Source organism: Biomphalaria glabrata, chromosome 16 (assembly GCF_947242115.1).
Source record: "Biomphalaria glabrata chromosome 16, xgBioGlab47.1, whole genome shotgun sequence".
NCBI classification, from domain to species: Eukaryota; Metazoa; Mollusca; class Gastropoda; family Planorbidae; genus Biomphalaria; species Biomphalaria glabrata.
Window position 1 is genome coordinate 25,507,825 of NC_074726.1, and position 19,742 is coordinate 25,527,566.

Below are 19,742 nucleotides of genomic sequence, written 5' to 3' on the forward strand. Positions count from 1 at the left end.
CATCTCGGATCAAGTTGAACAAGCTGGTGTTTGAAAAGACACACTCCTTACAATCATACATTGCCAAGTCGTCGGTTTAACTGGCTGATTCAGGCAACCCGTCCCATGCTACTAACGAAGAAGGAGTATTTGTACAAATTTGTCCTAGCATGTGAAACAAGAAATGTGTTGCTAGCATATAACTACATATCAGCAATTCTACTTTTGAATTCACTCCCCTCTGATCTCAGACAGACAACATGCTCTACCACTTTTAAGAAGAACATTAAGACCTACTTGTTGAAAATTTTTTTAGATTAGTTTTTGCATGTCATAGTCGCGTTTGTAATGTTTTTACAGCGCCTTGAGCCTACATTTTGTTTGTTAACAGCGCTTTATAAATAAAATTATTATTAATTGTATTGATATCGGAGTGTTCCCATAAAGAGAGGCTTTAGTTGTAGCGATCCTCCCCTCTTTCCCCAACATTTATTCTCTCCCCTGTGCCCCTGTTAGAATGTAGAGACATGGTCTCTGCTAGTGGTGTCAATCAAAGACATATCGAGTCTTAGCTGTTAACATTGGCAATCTTTTGCCACTTTCAACGGAAGTCCTGTTTAGTGGCTTGCCAACTATTGCCTTTCTTATGTTTACCTCAGGGCATTACATTGCCTGGCACTATTTTGTTTTCGATTTTAGTGTTGTTTTTAAAGTTGGCAGGTGTGTTTGTTAACTCAGACTCTTCTATTTATTTCAATGTTTTCTTGAGCTCTGACCCCCCCCCCCGCCCCCCCCCCCATCCCAAGCTTTCGGTTTCTTTCTTTCCTGTGCTTTCAATGTTATCTTTTATGTTTAGTATTTAATACGATTCTCACACTGTACACGATAACATAACATTCATATAAGTGTTGGATCTCCTAGTCCCATTGGCTCTAAGTCACTTTGAATCACACAGAATCTGATCTGAAAATGGTAGTCGTCTGAATCACTTGAAAGTGGTAGTCGTCTGAATCACCATAACTTTACAACAATAACTGTACAACTATAATCTGTACAACTATAATCTGATAACTATAACTATATATCTATAACTTCACAGCTATAACTGTACAACTATAACTGTACAACTATAACCTGATAACTATACCTTTACATCTATAACTTTACAGCTATAACTTTGTAACTATCGTCATACTACCGTAACTTTATAACTAAAACTTCATAAAACTATTTTAAGATTTGAAGTTCAAGTGTAAGAAAGTTACAATCCGGGGGGGGGGGGGGGGGGTACATTAAGTAACGAAACTCGCAGCCTTGTAAACGTCGCCAAATATTTGAATCTGACCATTTTGTGTTTACAACGCTTATTATCAACTCACTGTTTGTTTGTCTGTCTAGAACTATTTTTGTACACCCATAGTCGGATCAAGTGGAAACTTTTCGCCATTATTTTTTTTTACCTAACATAATATGAATCAAAAAACAATTAAACATAGGTTAGTTAATCACTTAGTATTAATTAATTAATGTTATTTTTTTTTATTGATAAAAGGAAGCTTATTTCTGCATTTTTGAGAGATGTGGAAGAAATATTGCGGTTCTTCCCGTTAAATAAGCTTCGTTTTTTTTTTTTAAGATTTTTTTTTAAATTGCTTCTTTACTATCTGATTCTGCCATTTGTTGACACTTTGCCCGAGGTGCACTTACCTTCAGAATATCTCTAATCTACCTCAACACGCTAACTCATCTCTGTTACTAAATAGCTAAAAGTAGAACATAGCCACCAGACGAGCTTCCCCACTAAGAGTAAAACTAGATCAAAAGGGTTCTGTTTACTGTCAGTGATGTAATGATAAAAGGGCTATTTAAATCGGTAGTGTTACCCCCTACCATATTCCCCCTTTTTTTAAAACTTTTCACATTTTAAAAAAAAATATATTTTGGACTAAATTAGTTTCCCCTCGCGCAGACAATAAAGTAAAATTTGGAACTCTTTTAAACTTGCATAATGAGATAGAAAGCTAGTAATTATATTACTACTTTCAACGACCTGCAGATTTCTTATTAAATTCAGCAATCTAACAGTAAAAATATTTTTAAAAATTCGGTCTGCTTATACATGCATACAATTCGAAAACCATTGTAAAAACGATAGTAGTAGCCTAGTATTGCAAATTGTTTAGATCTGGGCTTCCTAAATACTTCAAAATTCTGACCGGAACTTGATGGCAGCTTTCTGTGTTTGGCAGAAGTGAATTTAATTTGGTGTTCGGGGTTACCATGCAAAGAATAGAGCTGACAGCAAAGAACCAAATAAATAAAAGCCAACGAGATTAGTGCCACTGCTAGACTAGAAGCAATAGAGCCAACTTGTCCTTGCACTGAATGCAGTAGACTGTTCAAAACGAAGCCTGGATTCTTCATCTTTCTATGTAAAGGAGATTGTAATCATCCTTTTCAGGGGGCGGGGTGGCTGAGCGGTTAAGGGCTTGGCTTCCAAACCGGGGTTTGGTGTTCAAATCTTGTGAAGACTGGGATTTTTAATTTTGGGATCTTTTGGGCGCCTCTGAGTCCACCAAGCTCTAATGGGTACCTGATATTAGTTGGGGAAAAGTAAAGGCGGTTGGTTGTTGTGCTGGCCACATGACACCCTCGTTAACCTTGGGCCACAGAAACAGATGACCTTTACTTCATCTGCTATAGATCGCTAGGTCTCAAGGGGAGCTTTACTTTTTTCTCATCTTTGACCACGAAGGAGAGTATTCAAACAACCCTACTCGTAGTTTAACTCTTCCTGAAAAGTCTCATTCGGCCTCATTCATTGACGGCGAAAAGAAAACTTAAGCCGAACACGACAGACAACGGTTATGTCTGCGCTGGATGAAGCTTAATCTGTAGATCACAGCTAGTACTGCGTAGCCACCTGAAATACTGTACTCCTCCTTATTCTTCGGACTCGAAGACCAACAAGCTTTATTAATACTCAAACCAAATCCTACTCTTGAAATTACCAAAACAAAAGACACACTATTCCCAAAATACCCAACAAAACCCAGAATGCCCTTCTTTTATATAAATATTTATTTTCTATAAACCCAGATTTCTACATACTGGATCACACGGTGAATGTATAAGTAGATTTCTAGGCCTAGATCTATGTGCACAGAAGGTCAATAAAATCCACCCACGTTGTTGGAAATAGTCACGGGTTATGGTCTTTGAAATGGGGGGGGGGGAGGGTACAGTGATCGCCCCATCCCCCTTTTTTTTTTTTTTTTTGTTTCCTGTGCAGTATTTAGTCACTGTATTGCGCTTATTGAACTTGTGGGTCGATGTCCTTATCCAAATGTGCCTTGGGTCAAAGAATGAACAAAATTTTTGCTTGTCACCAGAGATCAATTTAAATACTTAGCGATTTTGGAAGACTCTTAGAATCTGAAACTGTTTCATAGTGCGTTCTTAGGTCTTGTATAGTCCATGTTTACTATTTGAATTTACATATTATGTAGTTCCCAGATTTGTATTATTGTCGATAGATTGTGTATTTGATATTACCGCATAGCGGAATTTATTCTATGTTGATATATCACTCACAGCTTGTTTTAAATACGTTATTTAACATTTTATAATAGTGCTGAGACTAATACTGATTTATTGATCCCTATTGGAAATTTGTTGTGATTACAAGGACTCTGTTGGCCAATTAAAAGCAATGCTATTGCACACAGTTCCCCTTTTAGACCTATCGATCTATAGGGTGGATGATGTTAAGGTCGTTTTTTTCTTTGACCAAAGGTTAACGAGCAGGGTGTGGCCAGCACAACGACCAACCGCTTTTACTTTCCCGACTATAGCTAGGTACCCATAAGAGTTGGGTCGACTCAAGGGCGCCCTAAAAATCCCGCAATTCAAAATCCCAGCCTTCACCGAGATTCGAACCCAGGACCCTAGGTTCGGAAGCCAAGCCATCGCGCCCCCCGCTATTTCACAAAGTAGAATAGACGTGTTATCTTGACATAAGATTTTAGAAAGAGATAATATTACACAGATTATTCTTACTGGCCATAAAGAAATAAAGCGGCTTGGTGGCTGAGTAGCAAGGCGCTTGCTTCTTGGGTTCAATTCCCGTTTAAGCCTGTGATTTCTTAAGGTCGCCCATAATGGCTACCTTACATACGTTGGGGACGTCAAGGAGGTTGGTCATTGTTATGGCCACGTGACACTTTAACCGCCGGCCTTAAAAACAGATGAGCTTTATACCATCTTCTTCCACCATGGATCGTGGGGGTGGGAGTGCCTATTAAGCAATAACGTTCCGGTTCACGGACACCCTGCAGCCTAACTTTAAACTTCAGAGTCGCCGTCTTGTACTGAGCTCAGTTTCTGACCTAATGTACCTGCGTGACACGAAGAGATCGCAGTCACTTTCCCACAACCGACATTTCCATGTATTTCTACGTTCAATGACCTGCGGTTCCTTTTTTTTTTCTTTTTTTTACCACCTTCTGTGTCACGACTTGAATTGTGCAAACACACTGCGTGACACTGCGACATGTGTCTTTCTATACAGTTCCTAGATCTACTTTCTAGGGCAGCTCTTTCTTTAGGCTGTCTGAAAGCATCGTTCTCTCTACAGAAATTTAAGTCCACATTCTCTTTTGTAAACAAGATTTTTCTTATTAGAATGTTTCATTTTAAGTTGTGTTTTATTTTCAAAGCAAAGAACTTTTTAAGTACAGTGATGAGTGCAGGGGCGTAGCTAGGACTTTCCCCATTGTTTTGGGGTCCGGGGTGCTTGACCCCATTGGGGGCCCCTGAATTTGGCGTAATATTTAATTTTTGATGTAAAAAAACAAAACACTCATTTCTTTCGGGGCCCCCCTCATTTGGGGGCCCGGGGGGATTTTCTAATTCTCCCCCCTCCTCCCCCCACCCTAGCTACGCCACTGGATGAATAAAATTGTTTGCTTGGCCAATAACATGCACGATTTTTATGCTGCCTTTACAATGATCTAACAAGGTTAGGGTTAGATTTTACAATCCAAAATTTCCCCCTTCTTACAAACAAAAAAGAAAAACATTAAAAATACTTTTATTTAATCCAAAAAGACAATACCTACTTTATACAACTTATATTTAAAACAAAAACCGAATTGAAATGAAAAAAAAGTAGCAGAAGACTGAAATGAAATACTTAGGCCTCCTGATGTCGTTTCCGAGAAGCTTGAGTTAGATTTTAAGCCTGCATCCATCATAATCAGGCAAGCCCTAACTTGACGGGTGAAACACCCAAGGAAAGAGGAAGAGGGGACGGCCCAGGAATACATGGTTCCGCGATTTGGAAGCAGATGCCAAGCAGATTGTCTAGACACGGGGACAGTTGGAGAGACTCGCTGGTAAAAGAGGCGCGGTGGCTGAGTGGTTAGGCCCTTGGCTTCTGAACCTGAGGTCCTGGGTTCGAATCTCGTTGAAGACTGATTTGAATTTCGGGATTTTTAGGGCGCTCCTGAGTCCATCCAACTCTAATGGGTACCTGGCATTAGTTGGGGAAAGTAAAGGCGGTTGGTCGTTGTGCTGGCCATATGACACCCAGCTCGTTAACTGTTGGCCATAGAAACAGATGACCTTAACATCATCTGCCCCATAGATCGCATGGTCTGAATGAGGAACCTTTTTCACTTTTTACTTTATCACGGGTAAAAACATTTTGTTTTTTCTCTAACAAGTTTGGCAGTTACCTGCTTGCTGAATTCTCCCCCCCCCCCTCTTTTTATTCCCTCCGTGTGCAATACAGTCATATAGTCACACCCAAGTCGTTGCATTTTAGAATCTTTTTAAAATGAGATTATACGACTGGATTAAGGCAACAATTAGTACTTAATGAACTTGTTTGTTTCGTTTATTTTTAGATTTATTACAATTTTATTTTAGCTTGACTCGGTCAGTTGTTTTGTTTTGTTTTGTTATTGGCTATTTTAGATGGTCAGTTTTTATGTATTTCAGCTGGTTGTGGACTTATGTTTCTTGTTGTGTGGTTAAACAGATCTGTACGGGTGTAAATGTTTTACATGTTTCGGATGTTCCTTCAGAGTTGAAGATAGTTTACTTCCTAGTCCATACCTCCCGCAGGACGACGGGGGATGGGAGCGGGCAGGGTTTGAACCCTCGACGGTCGATAAATCCGAACGACAGTCCAGCGCACAAACCGCACGACCATAATGTCTTGGTGTCCAGGTCAGCTTGTGTGTGTAGGCCCACTGTAGGCATGCTGTGTTACTATGAACTGATTCGTTGTTCTTGTACAATAAAGCCTATGATAAGGACATGCTTTCCTGTAGTGCTTTATAAGGTTACTACAATTTATTTTAAATTTATTTAGTATACTTGTAATTTAGCTCAAAAAACACATAGCGCCTGGCTCTGATGGACTTCCGGTTGAAATATTTAAAATGGGACCGATACAATGGTATATTACACTGTGACTCTATCAACGAGATTTAATGTAGCATTCACTTTCATGGCTTTTTTTTTTTCCATGAGCGCTTTCCGAGATTTCAATTTGAAACACTTTTTTTGGTTATAATTATAAATGTATTGATAAAAGATCTCGGTTTTTTTCTTTCTAAGCTCTACTCTACGCCCATTCATGTAGATCTTTTTCTAAAAAGTTGATTCTAGCCTAAATTTGGAAATCAATTCTACCATTGTGTCTCGTTGCGCTTGAAATAGTAAAGTGAAGACGGAAATAGAGGTCATCTTGAACTTTTAAACATGACAGATACGAGTCCAACAGGAAACATCAGCGTCATTTTAGTTGAAGTGTCTCTCAAATTGATTGACTGAAGTACTCTGCTATAAGTAATCTATGGGAATTTTTTTTTTTTAGATTTTGCATTAGTATGTCTGCTTTATAAAATTAGGACGACACTGCTGAAAAAGAAATATCGTTTTTGGGAAAAAATGATCACTCTCGTTGCTAACTTTAAATTGGCTTAGTTGTTCTAGGTACACAGTAAGAAATAACGGGTTAAATTTTCGTATTTAGTGACGCTTAGGTCATTCAGTGAGATTTGGATTTTATATATATAGAGAGAGATTGGCAGCCATGGCACTTATATGTTCATTGCGCGCCCAGGACCATGACCATAGGGGCCATGGAAAGAAAAAAAAAAGCTTGGACAAATGTATATCATGTATTACTTTTCACTTGCCCACGGTTAACGAGGGTGTCATGTGGACAGCACAACTACCAACCGCTTTTACTTTATCCAACTTATGGATGGCACACATTAGAGCTAGGTGGATTCGGAAATCCTGAAATTAAAAATTCAAATCTTAACAAGGATTCCAACCCGGGTCCCCTCGGTTCGGAAGCCAAGCGCTTTACTATTCAACCACCGCGGCTCCCTGCATTGGAATGCATTTGTGTAAATGTACCGAAACATGCAGTATGGCTCAATTGTTTTTTACACTCACACTACCGAGTTGGGGGCTTACCCATCATAGTCTTGAACCCGAGCCCATGGGTGCCTTACTTCACTGCTGCTGTCAACACGGCCTCCTTGGCGTTGTTTATTTTGTCTTTGATATCGAATAAGGGAAATAACTTCTACACTATTGGTAGATATCATTTTTAAGAATGGAGTCCCCTGTAGATAAGCTTTTTTTTTTTTTAATGATTTTATTTGTTCTTTTTAAAATTGGATCACTGTGATTAACTTTAAGCTTGGAAATCCCCACAAATAAATGACTACTATCCGAGTCTGACTAAGGCAACGCTGGTAGACAAACAAATAAATAAACAATCGAACTAAACACCTAGTCTGCGTGTATACCTGTGTTTTAATGCTGTTAATGGGAAGCAGGTGTTTAGGGTGAGTCGAAACGGTGAGAGTACTGCTTTTTTTTTTTTTTTATGAAGGAGGTATGGAGATACAGCGGTGAGGGCGCTTTTTTGATGAAATATTAGAAGGTCGTATGTGACGTCATATGGGGAGAAAGGTGTTCTGTTACTGAATAAGGGATAGAATAGGGGGGGTGGGGTGCGGGATGAGTTGTCGGATTGCAGTCCTCGCCCCCACCCCCTTTTGTCTCAAGCAAATCCATGGTGAGTAGGAGTTACAGAGAATGAGGTGATGGGGAAATGTCAGATTGGTTATTTGTATTTCTTGATGGTGATATCTCGCCGCACGTGCCACATCTGTTCTCGCGTTACTGACGCCGGGGAGAAGGTTCACACACTCCATTATAACCTGTTCCTATAGTCTTGTCATAGGATGTTTCCTTTTGTGCTGTGCTTCCATTTCGTTTCGCAGTTTGCTCCCTTTGTGCAATTCTTCTATTTTCTTTTACAGTTTGCTCCCTTTGTGCTATTCTTTTATTTTCTTTTATAGTTTGCTCCCTTTGTGCCATTCTTCTATTTTCTTTTACAGTTTGCTCCCTTTGTGTCATTCTTCTATTTTCTTTTATAGTTTGCTCCCTTAGTGTCAGTCTTATATTTTCTTTTATAGTTTGCTCCCTTTGTGTCATCGTTTCAGTTTTCTCCCTTGGTGTCACTTTTCCGTTTAGTTTCACAGTTTATTTCACTTTATTTCACGCTTCCATTTTGTTTCACAGTTTGTTCCCATTCTGTTATTCTTACATTCTTCTATTTTTGTTTCACAGTTTGCTCCCTTTGTTTCGTTGTTTCAGTTTTCTCCCTTGGTGTCACTTTTCCATTTTGTTTTACTGTTTGTTCCCTTTCTTTCATTCCTCCGTTTTGTTTCACAGTTTTCTCACTTTATTTCATTCTTCCCTTTTGTTTCACAATTTTCTCCCATTGTGTCATTCTTCCATTTTGCGCTGTTGAAGGCTTTTCAAAATAGTGAATCGTCGGACTTATTTATATCTATACCGGTTCTTTTTTTTTTTCTTAGTTCAGTTAATAATTAAAAAATTAGTTTTTTCTTTGTTCATTTATAGAATATCAAGGGAGAGAACTGATAGGTAAATTCTACATCTTTTGTAAACAAAATGTGGGACGAATCATGATGGTTGTTGTCAGACAATGTGTAGCACTCGCTGAGTTTGAGGTCGTGTTCTACATCCATATACATAATTCTCTTCGTGGCCCTACCATGCGGGACACCACGATGAAAAAGTCATGGAAAGATAACTCTTTTATTTCTGCAAGTCGGACTAGAGTGACCCCACGTAACTTTCATGGCGATAGAGAGCGGGTCGGCTTGTTTCTAAAAAAATAGCTACCGGATTTTATCGTGGTGTATCACTTTGACGCAATAAACAAAGAGGAACAAATTATAAATTAGATCTTGTATGCGGAAATGTAGATCTAAAATATACAGTTTAACCTACTTATCCAGTGGAGCGTTACACGTGCGTCGGTACCGAAAGTCACGCTTTCGCGTGACACGGCCTTCCCCTTGCACTTGGTCTGCTGTGTCTGCTCAAGTGTTCCTACAACAATGTTTGTGTGCACTAAGGTCATCAGAGTGCTTGATATTTAAGTCATATTTGTTAACTCTTGGTTATTCAGCATTCCAGCTCTACAAGCATTCCTTTATTATATCTGTGTTTACTATCCAACCTACACTAGGGAATAGTGCTTGACTTCTGAGCAAAGAGGTATTGTGTTCGAGTCCCCCCCTGAAGATTTGGATTTTGGCATTTTTAGTCCACCACGGGGAAGTACAGAGAGCAAGGAAAGTATAGGGCGCCACCAAACACCGCCCTCAAGTCCCTAATACAAAACAACGGCTCCCACATAAGGCACATATCTTATTGTTCTTTCTGGGAAACGAAATTAGGTCTAAAAACCTTAGTTGTTGTTTTTTTACACATTTGTTATTGTCTAAAATGAGTTTTGGATTTACCTAGTGGCAACTTAAGCTATAGCTTGAACCCCCGCTCCCCCCCCCCCAGAATGACAAAAGTATTTCAATCATTTTGAAGTAAGACCAAAGAAAAAAGTGCCTTACAAGGGCCCAACATCTCTAATAGATTAGGGCCAAGTGTAAATCCGGTCCTGGTTGTCATCTTTACTCCCTACAATACTTGTGCATGGCTACTAAATTTGAACATGATGTTACCTATCTTATTACTATTCTTATACACCAACCTTTATACCATTTCCCGAGTCATTAATTATTTGAAAAACAGCATGCCATTTGTCATTGTCACTAGAGGGGGGCTTTGCTATGTCAACTGCCGTGTCACTGCAAATGTCACTTCTTTTTAAGAGTCAAAGCCTTAAAAAAATAAAAAAAAACAAAGCAGACTGACTTGGTCTTTAGGTGCGTCTCTCTGCTGAGACTTGATCTGGGCGTGCATGTTGTCTTGTAGGTACTGCGGCGGGGGGGGGGGGACACTTGTAGTTAATTGAAACATGAGTTCGATGTGGTATCATTTCTCCTGTCAGTTCAGAGGCCACATGGAAGGCCTCAAACAGTTTTCTGTTGTTTTCTTATTGGTTGCGACGTCGCATGTCATTGTTCAGGGCTTCTATAACGAAGGTCTCGACCGGCTCCCACGATGATGACCACTGCGAAAAACAAAAACCCCACCGCAAATGTATGGTCGTCTGTGCTCGCAAAGATCTTCCTTCATGGAACAGTACCAGGGAGGAGAAGAAGAGGCAGACATTGAAAGCAATGGGAAGACATCAAAGAATGGACAAGCTTGACATTGAAAGAAATTCCAGGCCAGAGAGGAATGGTGAGAGACTAGATTTAGAGATCGTGTGTGGTACCCCAACTGTCCAACCAGTGGCGTAGCTAGGGTGGTGGGAGGGAGGAAGTATTTGAAAATCCCCCCCCCCCTGGAATTTGTTATTGTAATGAGTATTCGAATTGTCTTCTACTTTAAATATTAAATATTTCGCATAATGCAGGGGCCCCTAAAGAGGTCAAGCCCCTCCCCTGGGCCCCCAAATGATGGCTAATTCCTACCTATACCACTGTGTCCAGCAGGCTTTACAGAAATCTAGCACTTGATAGCAGACGTTTATTGCTCATTAACGATCATGTAATTACTGTATTCATATCTCTAAACATACTTCCCCTCAAAATAGCTCACGTCATTGGTCTTAAGTTCGTTACTGACTAACGTCACTACATCACGTCATCTGTCTATTAATAGATCACGATTTTTTTTTTAAATTATTATTAGCTCCTTCATTTTGGTTATTAGATCACGTCTGTCTGTCCAGTCACCTGTAATGAATATATGACAGGTCCTTATGCGGTCGTGAAGATCCAGTTAAAACAGGAACAGACCTGCACAGCCCTGCACAAGAAGACTTTGTTTTTAAAGAACATTAAGCTACTAGTCAACCGAGCTAGAGGCTACTATAAGATGCTGGCTCATAGAAAATGTTATTATCCTGAAATGTGCGTACTAAGTGATCGATGGAGTGTGTTAATAATTAAGCCCTGCGGCGGGAATATAATTGTCTTATATATTACATGACGTTACTTTATAAAAAAGATAATTACGTCCTACGCATTTCATGTGTCAATCTAATCATGCATGTTAATCAATGACTTAAACTCGTCGTTGGTTTTCCTGTCTGATCCATTCTCTAATGGAGCCCTTGTATGAATTTGTTCTAGCGTATGGAATGAGAAATGTGTCTTTATCTTTGTGTCTATTTGAGTATTTCAATAGGTTTTGTTTTTCTATTTGTAAGTTACGATTAAGTGTTTTATGTATTATAGCTGCTTTGATTTTCACTCTTCTCTCCTGAAGTGTCTCTACGATTAGTGAATTTACTAATGGGGTTACTCTTATTAATCTGTTAGTCTTGTGGTTAACACTTTTAGACTTTTTCATCGTATAAAAAAAAAATTGATCCCATTGTTGAGTGTGAATCAGGAAAACCAGTGACTTGGCAGAATTTAAGTAATTGGTTAACATGCATGACTAAATGTATGACGCGTAGGACGTAAACATTTTTTTTTTGAAGTAACGTCTGTATTATATAAGATAAGATAAGATGAACCATAAAAGTGAGCGTTTAGCATTCAATTTGCAAGGTAAAAAAAAAAAAAAAAAATTTACTTCATGATCTACAATTTTGCCTTTTTTAGATAGCCTAGATCACGGGAGGTAACTAGGTATTTTTTTTAAACTATGAAATACATCGGAAATTATCTTTTTCCGGTTTTATTAAACGAAACTCTCAACTTAAGTTTATAGTTTCCAGATTCATTCCTAGAACAAGAAAATATATATCAATATATGACTTTTTTTTTAAATTTCATACAAATGTACTATTATTATGCTCCTGCTACACAATACTATGGCCTCTTTGTGACTCAAAGCGACTACGTATTATCTCCTGGAAATGAGATAAATGCATGGACATTAGCTGTGGTCCGAACGATGTGGCCCGCATAGCAGATCTATCTAAAGCAGTGTTTCCAAAATTTTTACCTACTTTTCGCATTCTGAGTAGGCCCATTTATCGGAACACTTTGTTTATTTTTTAGAGAGATTAATTCACGTGGTGGCCTCCTAGTTAATTATTCCAGTAGTTCGTGAAACATCTAATCAGGCCGCGCGGAACACTAGGGTTTCGCGGAACACTGTTCCAAAGGAACAGCAAATGTGATCTAGTTTGGGGTCGGCAGTGTTGCAGGTGCTGCCAGCGTGTAGCACTGCCCAATGGTCGCTGGCTCCTGATTTGTCCTTAGGGTTGACTTCCCTTTCTCATACAATTGTATCATTTAAGATATTTTGTAATCTGCACCAATTATTCTTAATCTGAGAGTATAATGCGAAACTTAAAATTGACAAAACATCTGGAACATGATTAGATGATTTGTAGATGTAAAACCTAGACATAGACCTATGTAGATAAAACGTAAAACTGAGTTTTAGAAATTTGAGTTTGGATCATGTCATTTTATTCAGAAAATTAACTAATTATTTATTCCATTGTCTGAGACTCTTGAATCTGGAAAAAAACACCACTTCAATATAACATTAAAACTCTGTGTAAAAACAAAATATATTTATGAAAAAGTATGAAAAATAGCAGAGAAATGTATTTATCATGGTTACCAAGTGTAACACCATCTGAAAATTTACTTAACTTAGAGGCAGTTCATGATTGATATGAAACAGTTCAATGTTGACAAAAGTGTACACAAAATTCTATACCATGAAAACAAAAACACTGCCTGTTAGGTTATTTAGAGGAACAATTACTTAATTTTTTTTCTTTTTTCCATGGATGGACAAAGACATAAGATTTCCTTTTTTTTTCATATTGTTGGGGCCATGGCTTAGTCAATGGTTTGTTATGTATGTAAACTGGACTGTTGTCTTTATGGTCACAGCCTTAAACTGTGTCCACTGCCACACTTCTTTATCTCATGGGAGGTTTAGACTAGGATTTAATAATCTTCGATTCTGAATGAAACACCCCGATACATAAAGAAAACAAAATATCTTCATTAGCAATTATAATTATCTAATTTTCCTTTTATTTGTTGTATAAATCTATATTGAAATTCTCTTATCTTAATCTTCTTTATTTATTTGTCTACAGATCTGACATTAAATTATTCCGTCCCAAAGTCTTTCAAGAGGGTCTCAACGACCTCTCCTAGATCAAAGGTCCTATAATGGAGACCAAGTACACATTAGCTATGCCTGAAGGCACCCCTGCTCAGAGAGACCTCGGGGCCAGAAGGGAAATAAATGAAAACACCATTGATTCTGATGGTAAGACTTAGTGTGCTTTGTTTGTTTGTTGTAATAGAGAAATGATTGTTTAGTTTATTTGTTGGAATTTTTGTAGACTAAATTGTTGTTGAGTGCTGTTAATTTTTCTAGTTTGATCAAGTACCCTTATTTACCTGGTCATGCTGTTTGCACGCTGGACTGTCGTTCTGACTTATTGATGGTCCTGGGCTCAAACCCTGCCCATTCCCACCCTCCTCCCTGTTTGGACTAGGAAGAAAATTATTTTCAACTCATCTGAAACATGTAAAACAAACAAACATACATATGGGGTTGTAACATCACTGGACATGGGCAGTATTATGTTTTTAGGATTGCGTAAAAACAATCAATGAATCTGTCCCACTCTACTTTCAATGTTCTACTCTGTGGGAGTAGATAGTAAGCCTAAGGAGATCTTTTTTGTAAGTTTCAAGAAGGATGGTGTCACTGAAGTGGTGTCAACAAGACTCCTGAAAAGAACATCTAGACAGATCGTACAAATGTGGCAGAACATGCTATATGTGATACCAAAAAGAAATCTGCCCTCACCAAAGACAAGGGCATATGGCAAAAGGAGGAAATCTTAAATATACCACTTGGAGACAACAGCTTTGTCTACATCAGATGTGATAAAATATGCAGGTCACAACTTTACCTTTACCTATCCCTTAGTCTGTTGGACCATTGGGGCAAGATTTGTCAACCGCCTTTCTCCATTCCTTTCTGTCTTTTGCCTTAGATAGAGCCTCTTTCAATGACACAACTGGGTCTTCATAATTATGAAATACTGTATTCATCCTTAACTCTTTCAGTGCGGCGTTACTCTCAGCAAGTAAATCCCGGAAAGCTTCATTTTTTTCTATCAAAATAATTCGCACTGAAAGAGTTAATCTTCAAACTAAAAAAAAATTCTTTAAGTGCCAGACATCTTGTAACAACTCATAAACAAATGACCATCAAAGTGGCTGAACTCCGCATCTTTTTATTGTCATGAAGGAGAAACCACTTTATGTTTTTTTTTCCACAGCCTTTCAACACAGATACGATGCTGCATATATTGGCCTGCGCTTACCCAAGCGACCACGTCGACCACACAAATCAAAGCGTCATCATGGAGATAAGTCGTCTGCACCAACATTGGCACAATCAGAGTCCTTCTCACCAGGTTAGCTCCACTTGATTCTCATCTCTCCTCTCAAGTGTATAAAATAGTATCAGAACAAAATTCACATAAATGTCCTAATAATTGCCCATTTTGAGCTCTTTATGTATAAAAATGGAGGTCTTTATGTGTGACATTTTTTAGTTATTTATTGATGTTATTACTGTTATCATTTCAAGCATTGAACAGTGTGACCTTGGAGAGGGTTAACAATTGTCAAAATCATTTTTTCATCATTTCTTTTTTCATCATATTGATTATTGCAGAAAATTAATTATTATATCAATAATTGATAAGAGTAGTAATATAAAAAATTAACATTTGAATAGTGTGTCAAAGACTAAGACTAAGATTGCTTCATCGATCTTGATTGGAAATTTGTGTTGAATGCAAGGACTCTGTTTCTCAAATGAAACATCAACACCAACAACACATTCACACAAATAGAACAGACACAACATACAAAGTTCAATGATGAACAACACGCAGACGTCTTGATACTTTTCATGTTCCCTAGTCAACGAGTAGCGCTGATGCAGTCTGAGGTGTCTTGTGGTGCCTTTCATTGCATGCTTTTGGTCTTGGTTAAAACAGCTAATACTTTGGGGAATATTTTCATAAGCTAATTGGGTGACCATCATATTCTGTTTGAGGACAACCATTTTTGTGTTGATTGGTACTGATAACAATTCCCCATGTGGAACTGCAAAGTGGAAGAATCCAGCGAGAATACTAGGTCACTCCAAAGTCTGAAAGACAAAGGACTGATCAAAGTCTGTCAGCACTTTGAGTAACTCGTTGATAGCCATTTTCACTTTCTGTAAAAGCCATTGCTTGCCCTGGATGTAATATGTAGGTCACAGCTGGGGCTGTATAGCCATGGGAAATACTGCATTCCTCATTAATCTTCAGACTCGAAGACAAGCCAAATTATTATTATTAATAGCTCATTTGTGATCCACTTCATGAACAACTCCACTAGATTTCATAAGAGCCAGCATTCACATTTTTTACCAACAGTCACCGAGATAATCATTCAGAACATAAATATATTTTTCACCTCAGAATAAAGGTCATGAAAAAAGTTGTACTTCTTCTTTCCTATTTTAAAAAAAAGTAGTCAGTAAATAAATAGTATCTAAGGGCTTAAAATTTCACTTTTTACCTTTTGTTTGGCCAGTCAAGGCCAAAAATGTGGTACAGGAACTTGTGCGCCAGACTTCTGCTCGTAAGTCGTATGCCAGTTAATGTAGTGTTGGACGTCAAATAACATATTATTGGATGATGTAATCAAAGTAGTTAAAGCCATATGCAAAATAAAATATGCACGATTATTTAAATGTTTACATTGAATACAATTTTGTAACTCCATGGACATAAAAAATGGCATGCTTTAAAATTAGAGACCAGATGGCTTAGTGCAGGGGTTCTCAACCTGTGGGTCGCGACCCCCTTAGGGGTCGAATGACAGTTTGCCAGGGGTCGCCTTAGACCATCGAAAATATGGACAGTTATTGTCTATTCAGCTATTGCTGTAGCCTATGTGTGTGTGTGTGGAGCGGGGGGCGGGGTCGCGGCAGAGTTGGGGATTGTAAAAAATGGGTCGCCGAGCTTAAAAGGTTGAGAACCGCTGGCTTAGTGCTTTATGATCAATAAATCTGTTTGGATGTTTAAGTAAGTATTATACTGTTGGATGATAACATTTCTTAAGATTGAATGAGTTTGTCAATGTCTATATCATAATATCTCAAGCAATACATGACAAATATATCACACTCATCTATTTTCTCGTAGTTGAGAGAAGAATATTCTTTGCTTCTAGGTTTTTGTTTATTGCTTATCTATGTTTATTTTTTTAATGTTTTACATTTGGCACTAATTAAGTCATTTTTGCCTTTCAACTGATTATGTTAATCAATGATACCAATTATGAATGAGTACAAATTCATTAAAACTGTATTATTTTAAAAAGGGTTAGGGATTTAATCTTCCAATTTAAAGCTATTGCCATAGAATTTATCGTTTAATGGGTCTTTTTGTAAAAGAATTAGCATTTGCTATATTAAGGAAGGCTACTTGGTGGGAGTGAGTCAAATAACATGCTGTGTAGAATAAAGCTCATATAAGAAAAAAAAAAAAGTTTTATGTTTTTATAAAGGAGAAAGTTTGGGCTGAAGTAGTTTACTCGAGAAATAGAGATTCAAAAACAAAATTTCCAGCAGCTCAGTACTCAGCTTTGCTCTTGTTTATGTTAAAACAATACATAGTCCTGCCTCATGTATTTTATTTGTGTACTTTAACACATCTCGGAAGTAATTTTGTAGCTTTCACAAATAAATAAAACATGCATGCTTTTATTCTTGTAAAAAAAATACATCCTGTTGTTACATTATTAAAGTCTTTTTAGGATTCTTATGTCAATGTCCAATACTACATGATACATCAAAAAGGGTTGGGGGGGGGGGGGGAAGAGCAGACTATCTTCTCTTATTTCTATCTATTGTCCAGAAGAGAATAGTTTCTTTCATGAAATTTGCTTCTATTTCTTCAGGTCTTTAACAACCTTTTGATTTTGATTGTTTCTGAGACTATCACAGTTGTATCTTGTCTAAGTTGTTGAAAGCTTTTAGTGCTGTATTTTGATTTGTTGCTAATTAGAGTCTCTTGACCTCTTTCTTTGAAGATGTCAATTAACCTTTTAAAGATTTGCATCTATTTTAAAGTATAATAATGATACCTCTTTTTTAAGATTCTATAAAAAAAAAAAAATCTATAATGTGATATCTCTTTCATATAATGGTTGAACTGGGGGCATGATGGTTTAGTGATTAAGTGCTTGGCTTCCAAACCTAGGGTCCTGAGTTTGAATCTAGGTGAAGACTGGGATTTTGAACTTCAGGATTTTTAGGGTACCCCCGAGTCCACCCAATTCTAATGGGTACCCAACTTAAGTTGGGGAAAGTAATGGCGGTTGGTCATTGTGCTGGCCATGACACCCTGCTTGTTAACCATTGGCCAAAAAACACATAAACTATGGTCTAAAATGGGAAATTTACTAACTTTACTTTAATGGTTAAACTGGAAATAATTTTTGCTTAAAATGTGCATTTGAAAGAAGAAAAAAAAACTTATCAGAATAGTGTAACCAAATCTCCAATAATTATTTTGATTTCTTTGTATAAAATTTGATCAGAAAGATGAACATTTTCAGATTCTTGTTTCTCTAAGTAGATGACAGGCTCATCATTTATGTTGTGTATTGCATGCATTAGTTAAAGATGTATCATATTCACTCATTATTTAGTCATTTAAATATTATAAAATGAAGTAAAAAAAATCGGTTTATTTATTTACCATACAGAAACTTTGCAGATACAATTAGTCACAGGTGAAAAAAATAGATAGTTTTAGTACATATTTTTTTTAAAATAATACTGGAGGTGTATGTCATTTCCTTAATCGGTCATTGTGTTTTTTTTTTGTGTTTTTTTTTAAATAATATTTACTTATTATTGATTTTGTATTTTGGGTTTTTAATTTTATTTCTTTACAAAACTTTACTAGTCAGATAACAATGGTTATTTTTTTTTATAAAACTAGTTTTGAAGTTATGGTTTTTACATTTTTAACACTTATTATTTAAAAGTCAGAGACACGGTGGCTGAGCAGTAAAGTGTGTGGCTTCCAAACTAGGGGTCCCGGGTTTGAATCCTGGTGAAGCCTGGGATTTTTTTATTTCGGCATCTTTGGGTGCCTCTGAGTCCACCCACCTCTAATGGGTACCTGACATTAGTTGGGGAAAAGTAAAGGCGGTTGGTCTTTGTGCTGGCCACATGACACTCTCATTAACTGTGGGCCACAGAAACGGATTACCTTTACATCATCTGCCCCATAGATTGCAAGGTCTGAAAGGGGAACTTTACTTTTTATTATTTAACAGCATTCAAACTGCACTATATTGAACTAGATTATGATGTAATGATTTCTTATTTACATCCAGCCCTGTAAATTTAGATTAGCTTCCAAGAAGAGTCTCTCTAGACTCAAACTCAGAATATCAAGTCAACTAAAGCTGTCTGATGAAATGAAGTAAAATGCTGTAAACAAGCGGTTCCATTGTTATAGATGTTATAGATCATTCTAATCAAGGGTCTTAACATAACCAACCAGCTACAGTTTGATTTTCCAATCACACACAAAAGACTAACTATAATAGAAGCAATTATTGTGTTTGACTACACATTACACTTTAATAGTAACCATTATTGTGTTTGACTGCTTTCACACACACACACACACGCTAACTTTAATAGAAGTAACCTGAGCTAGCCAGTAAAACCAGTGTCTTGGCAGAATTTAAGTCATTGGTTAACATGCATGACGCGTAGGACGTAATCATCTTCTTTTTTGAAGTAACGTCTGTATTTTATTAGATAAGATATTGATTGTCATATGTCTTTTATCAACTTTTATAGGTCTACCAGGTTTCTTCAACAGCTGTAAGCTATATGTCTAGACGTACACCTTTTATGTGTGCATTTTAGAAACATCAAAACAATCATAGTAATAATCAATATTAATATCAACCTTAATGTTTCTCATTTACCTCACCTTCATTTTTTTTCCTCTCTCATTACAGACCTTAATTGTTTGCAAAATGTGTTTCACCCTTTTTTTTTTTAAATTTTTTTTTTATAAGACTCACTAATTTAGGTTAAATGGTCGAATCTTATTTGTAAGCTGTAACTTACTAAATTTAAAAGCTCTGTCCTTAGCTCAGAGAGATTTAAGTATGAATGACACAATTAAACAACTATTATTAAAACTACCAAACAATGTACAGAGCCAGAGTGTTTTTTAACAAAATTTCTCA

General features: G+C 37.3%; 1 protein-coding gene across 8 annotated transcripts in view; it reads left to right on the forward strand.

Annotated features, from left to right (window-relative positions):
- The window catches only part of LOC106064725 (sodium bicarbonate cotransporter 3-like), a 96,633-nt gene that overhangs the window by 48,058 nt on the left and 28,833 nt on the right, over positions 1–19,742 (forward strand). For 5 of the 8 annotated variants that reach the window (XM_056013451.1, XM_056013452.1, XM_056013450.1 and 2 more), the window contains exons 3-5: positions 13,532–13,707; positions 14,735–14,872; positions 18,231–18,257. In XM_056013451.1, the coding sequence (XP_055869426.1) occupies positions 13,608–13,707; positions 14,735–14,872; positions 18,231–18,257 (265 nt within the window). In that variant the 5' untranslated portion in view covers positions 13,532–13,607. Of the gene's footprint in view, positions 1–13,531; positions 13,708–14,734; positions 14,873–18,230; positions 18,258–19,344; positions 19,369–19,742 lie in introns of all 8 variants that reach the window. The other 3 variants (XM_056013455.1, XM_056013458.1, XM_056013453.1) reach the window with 2 other exon arrangements.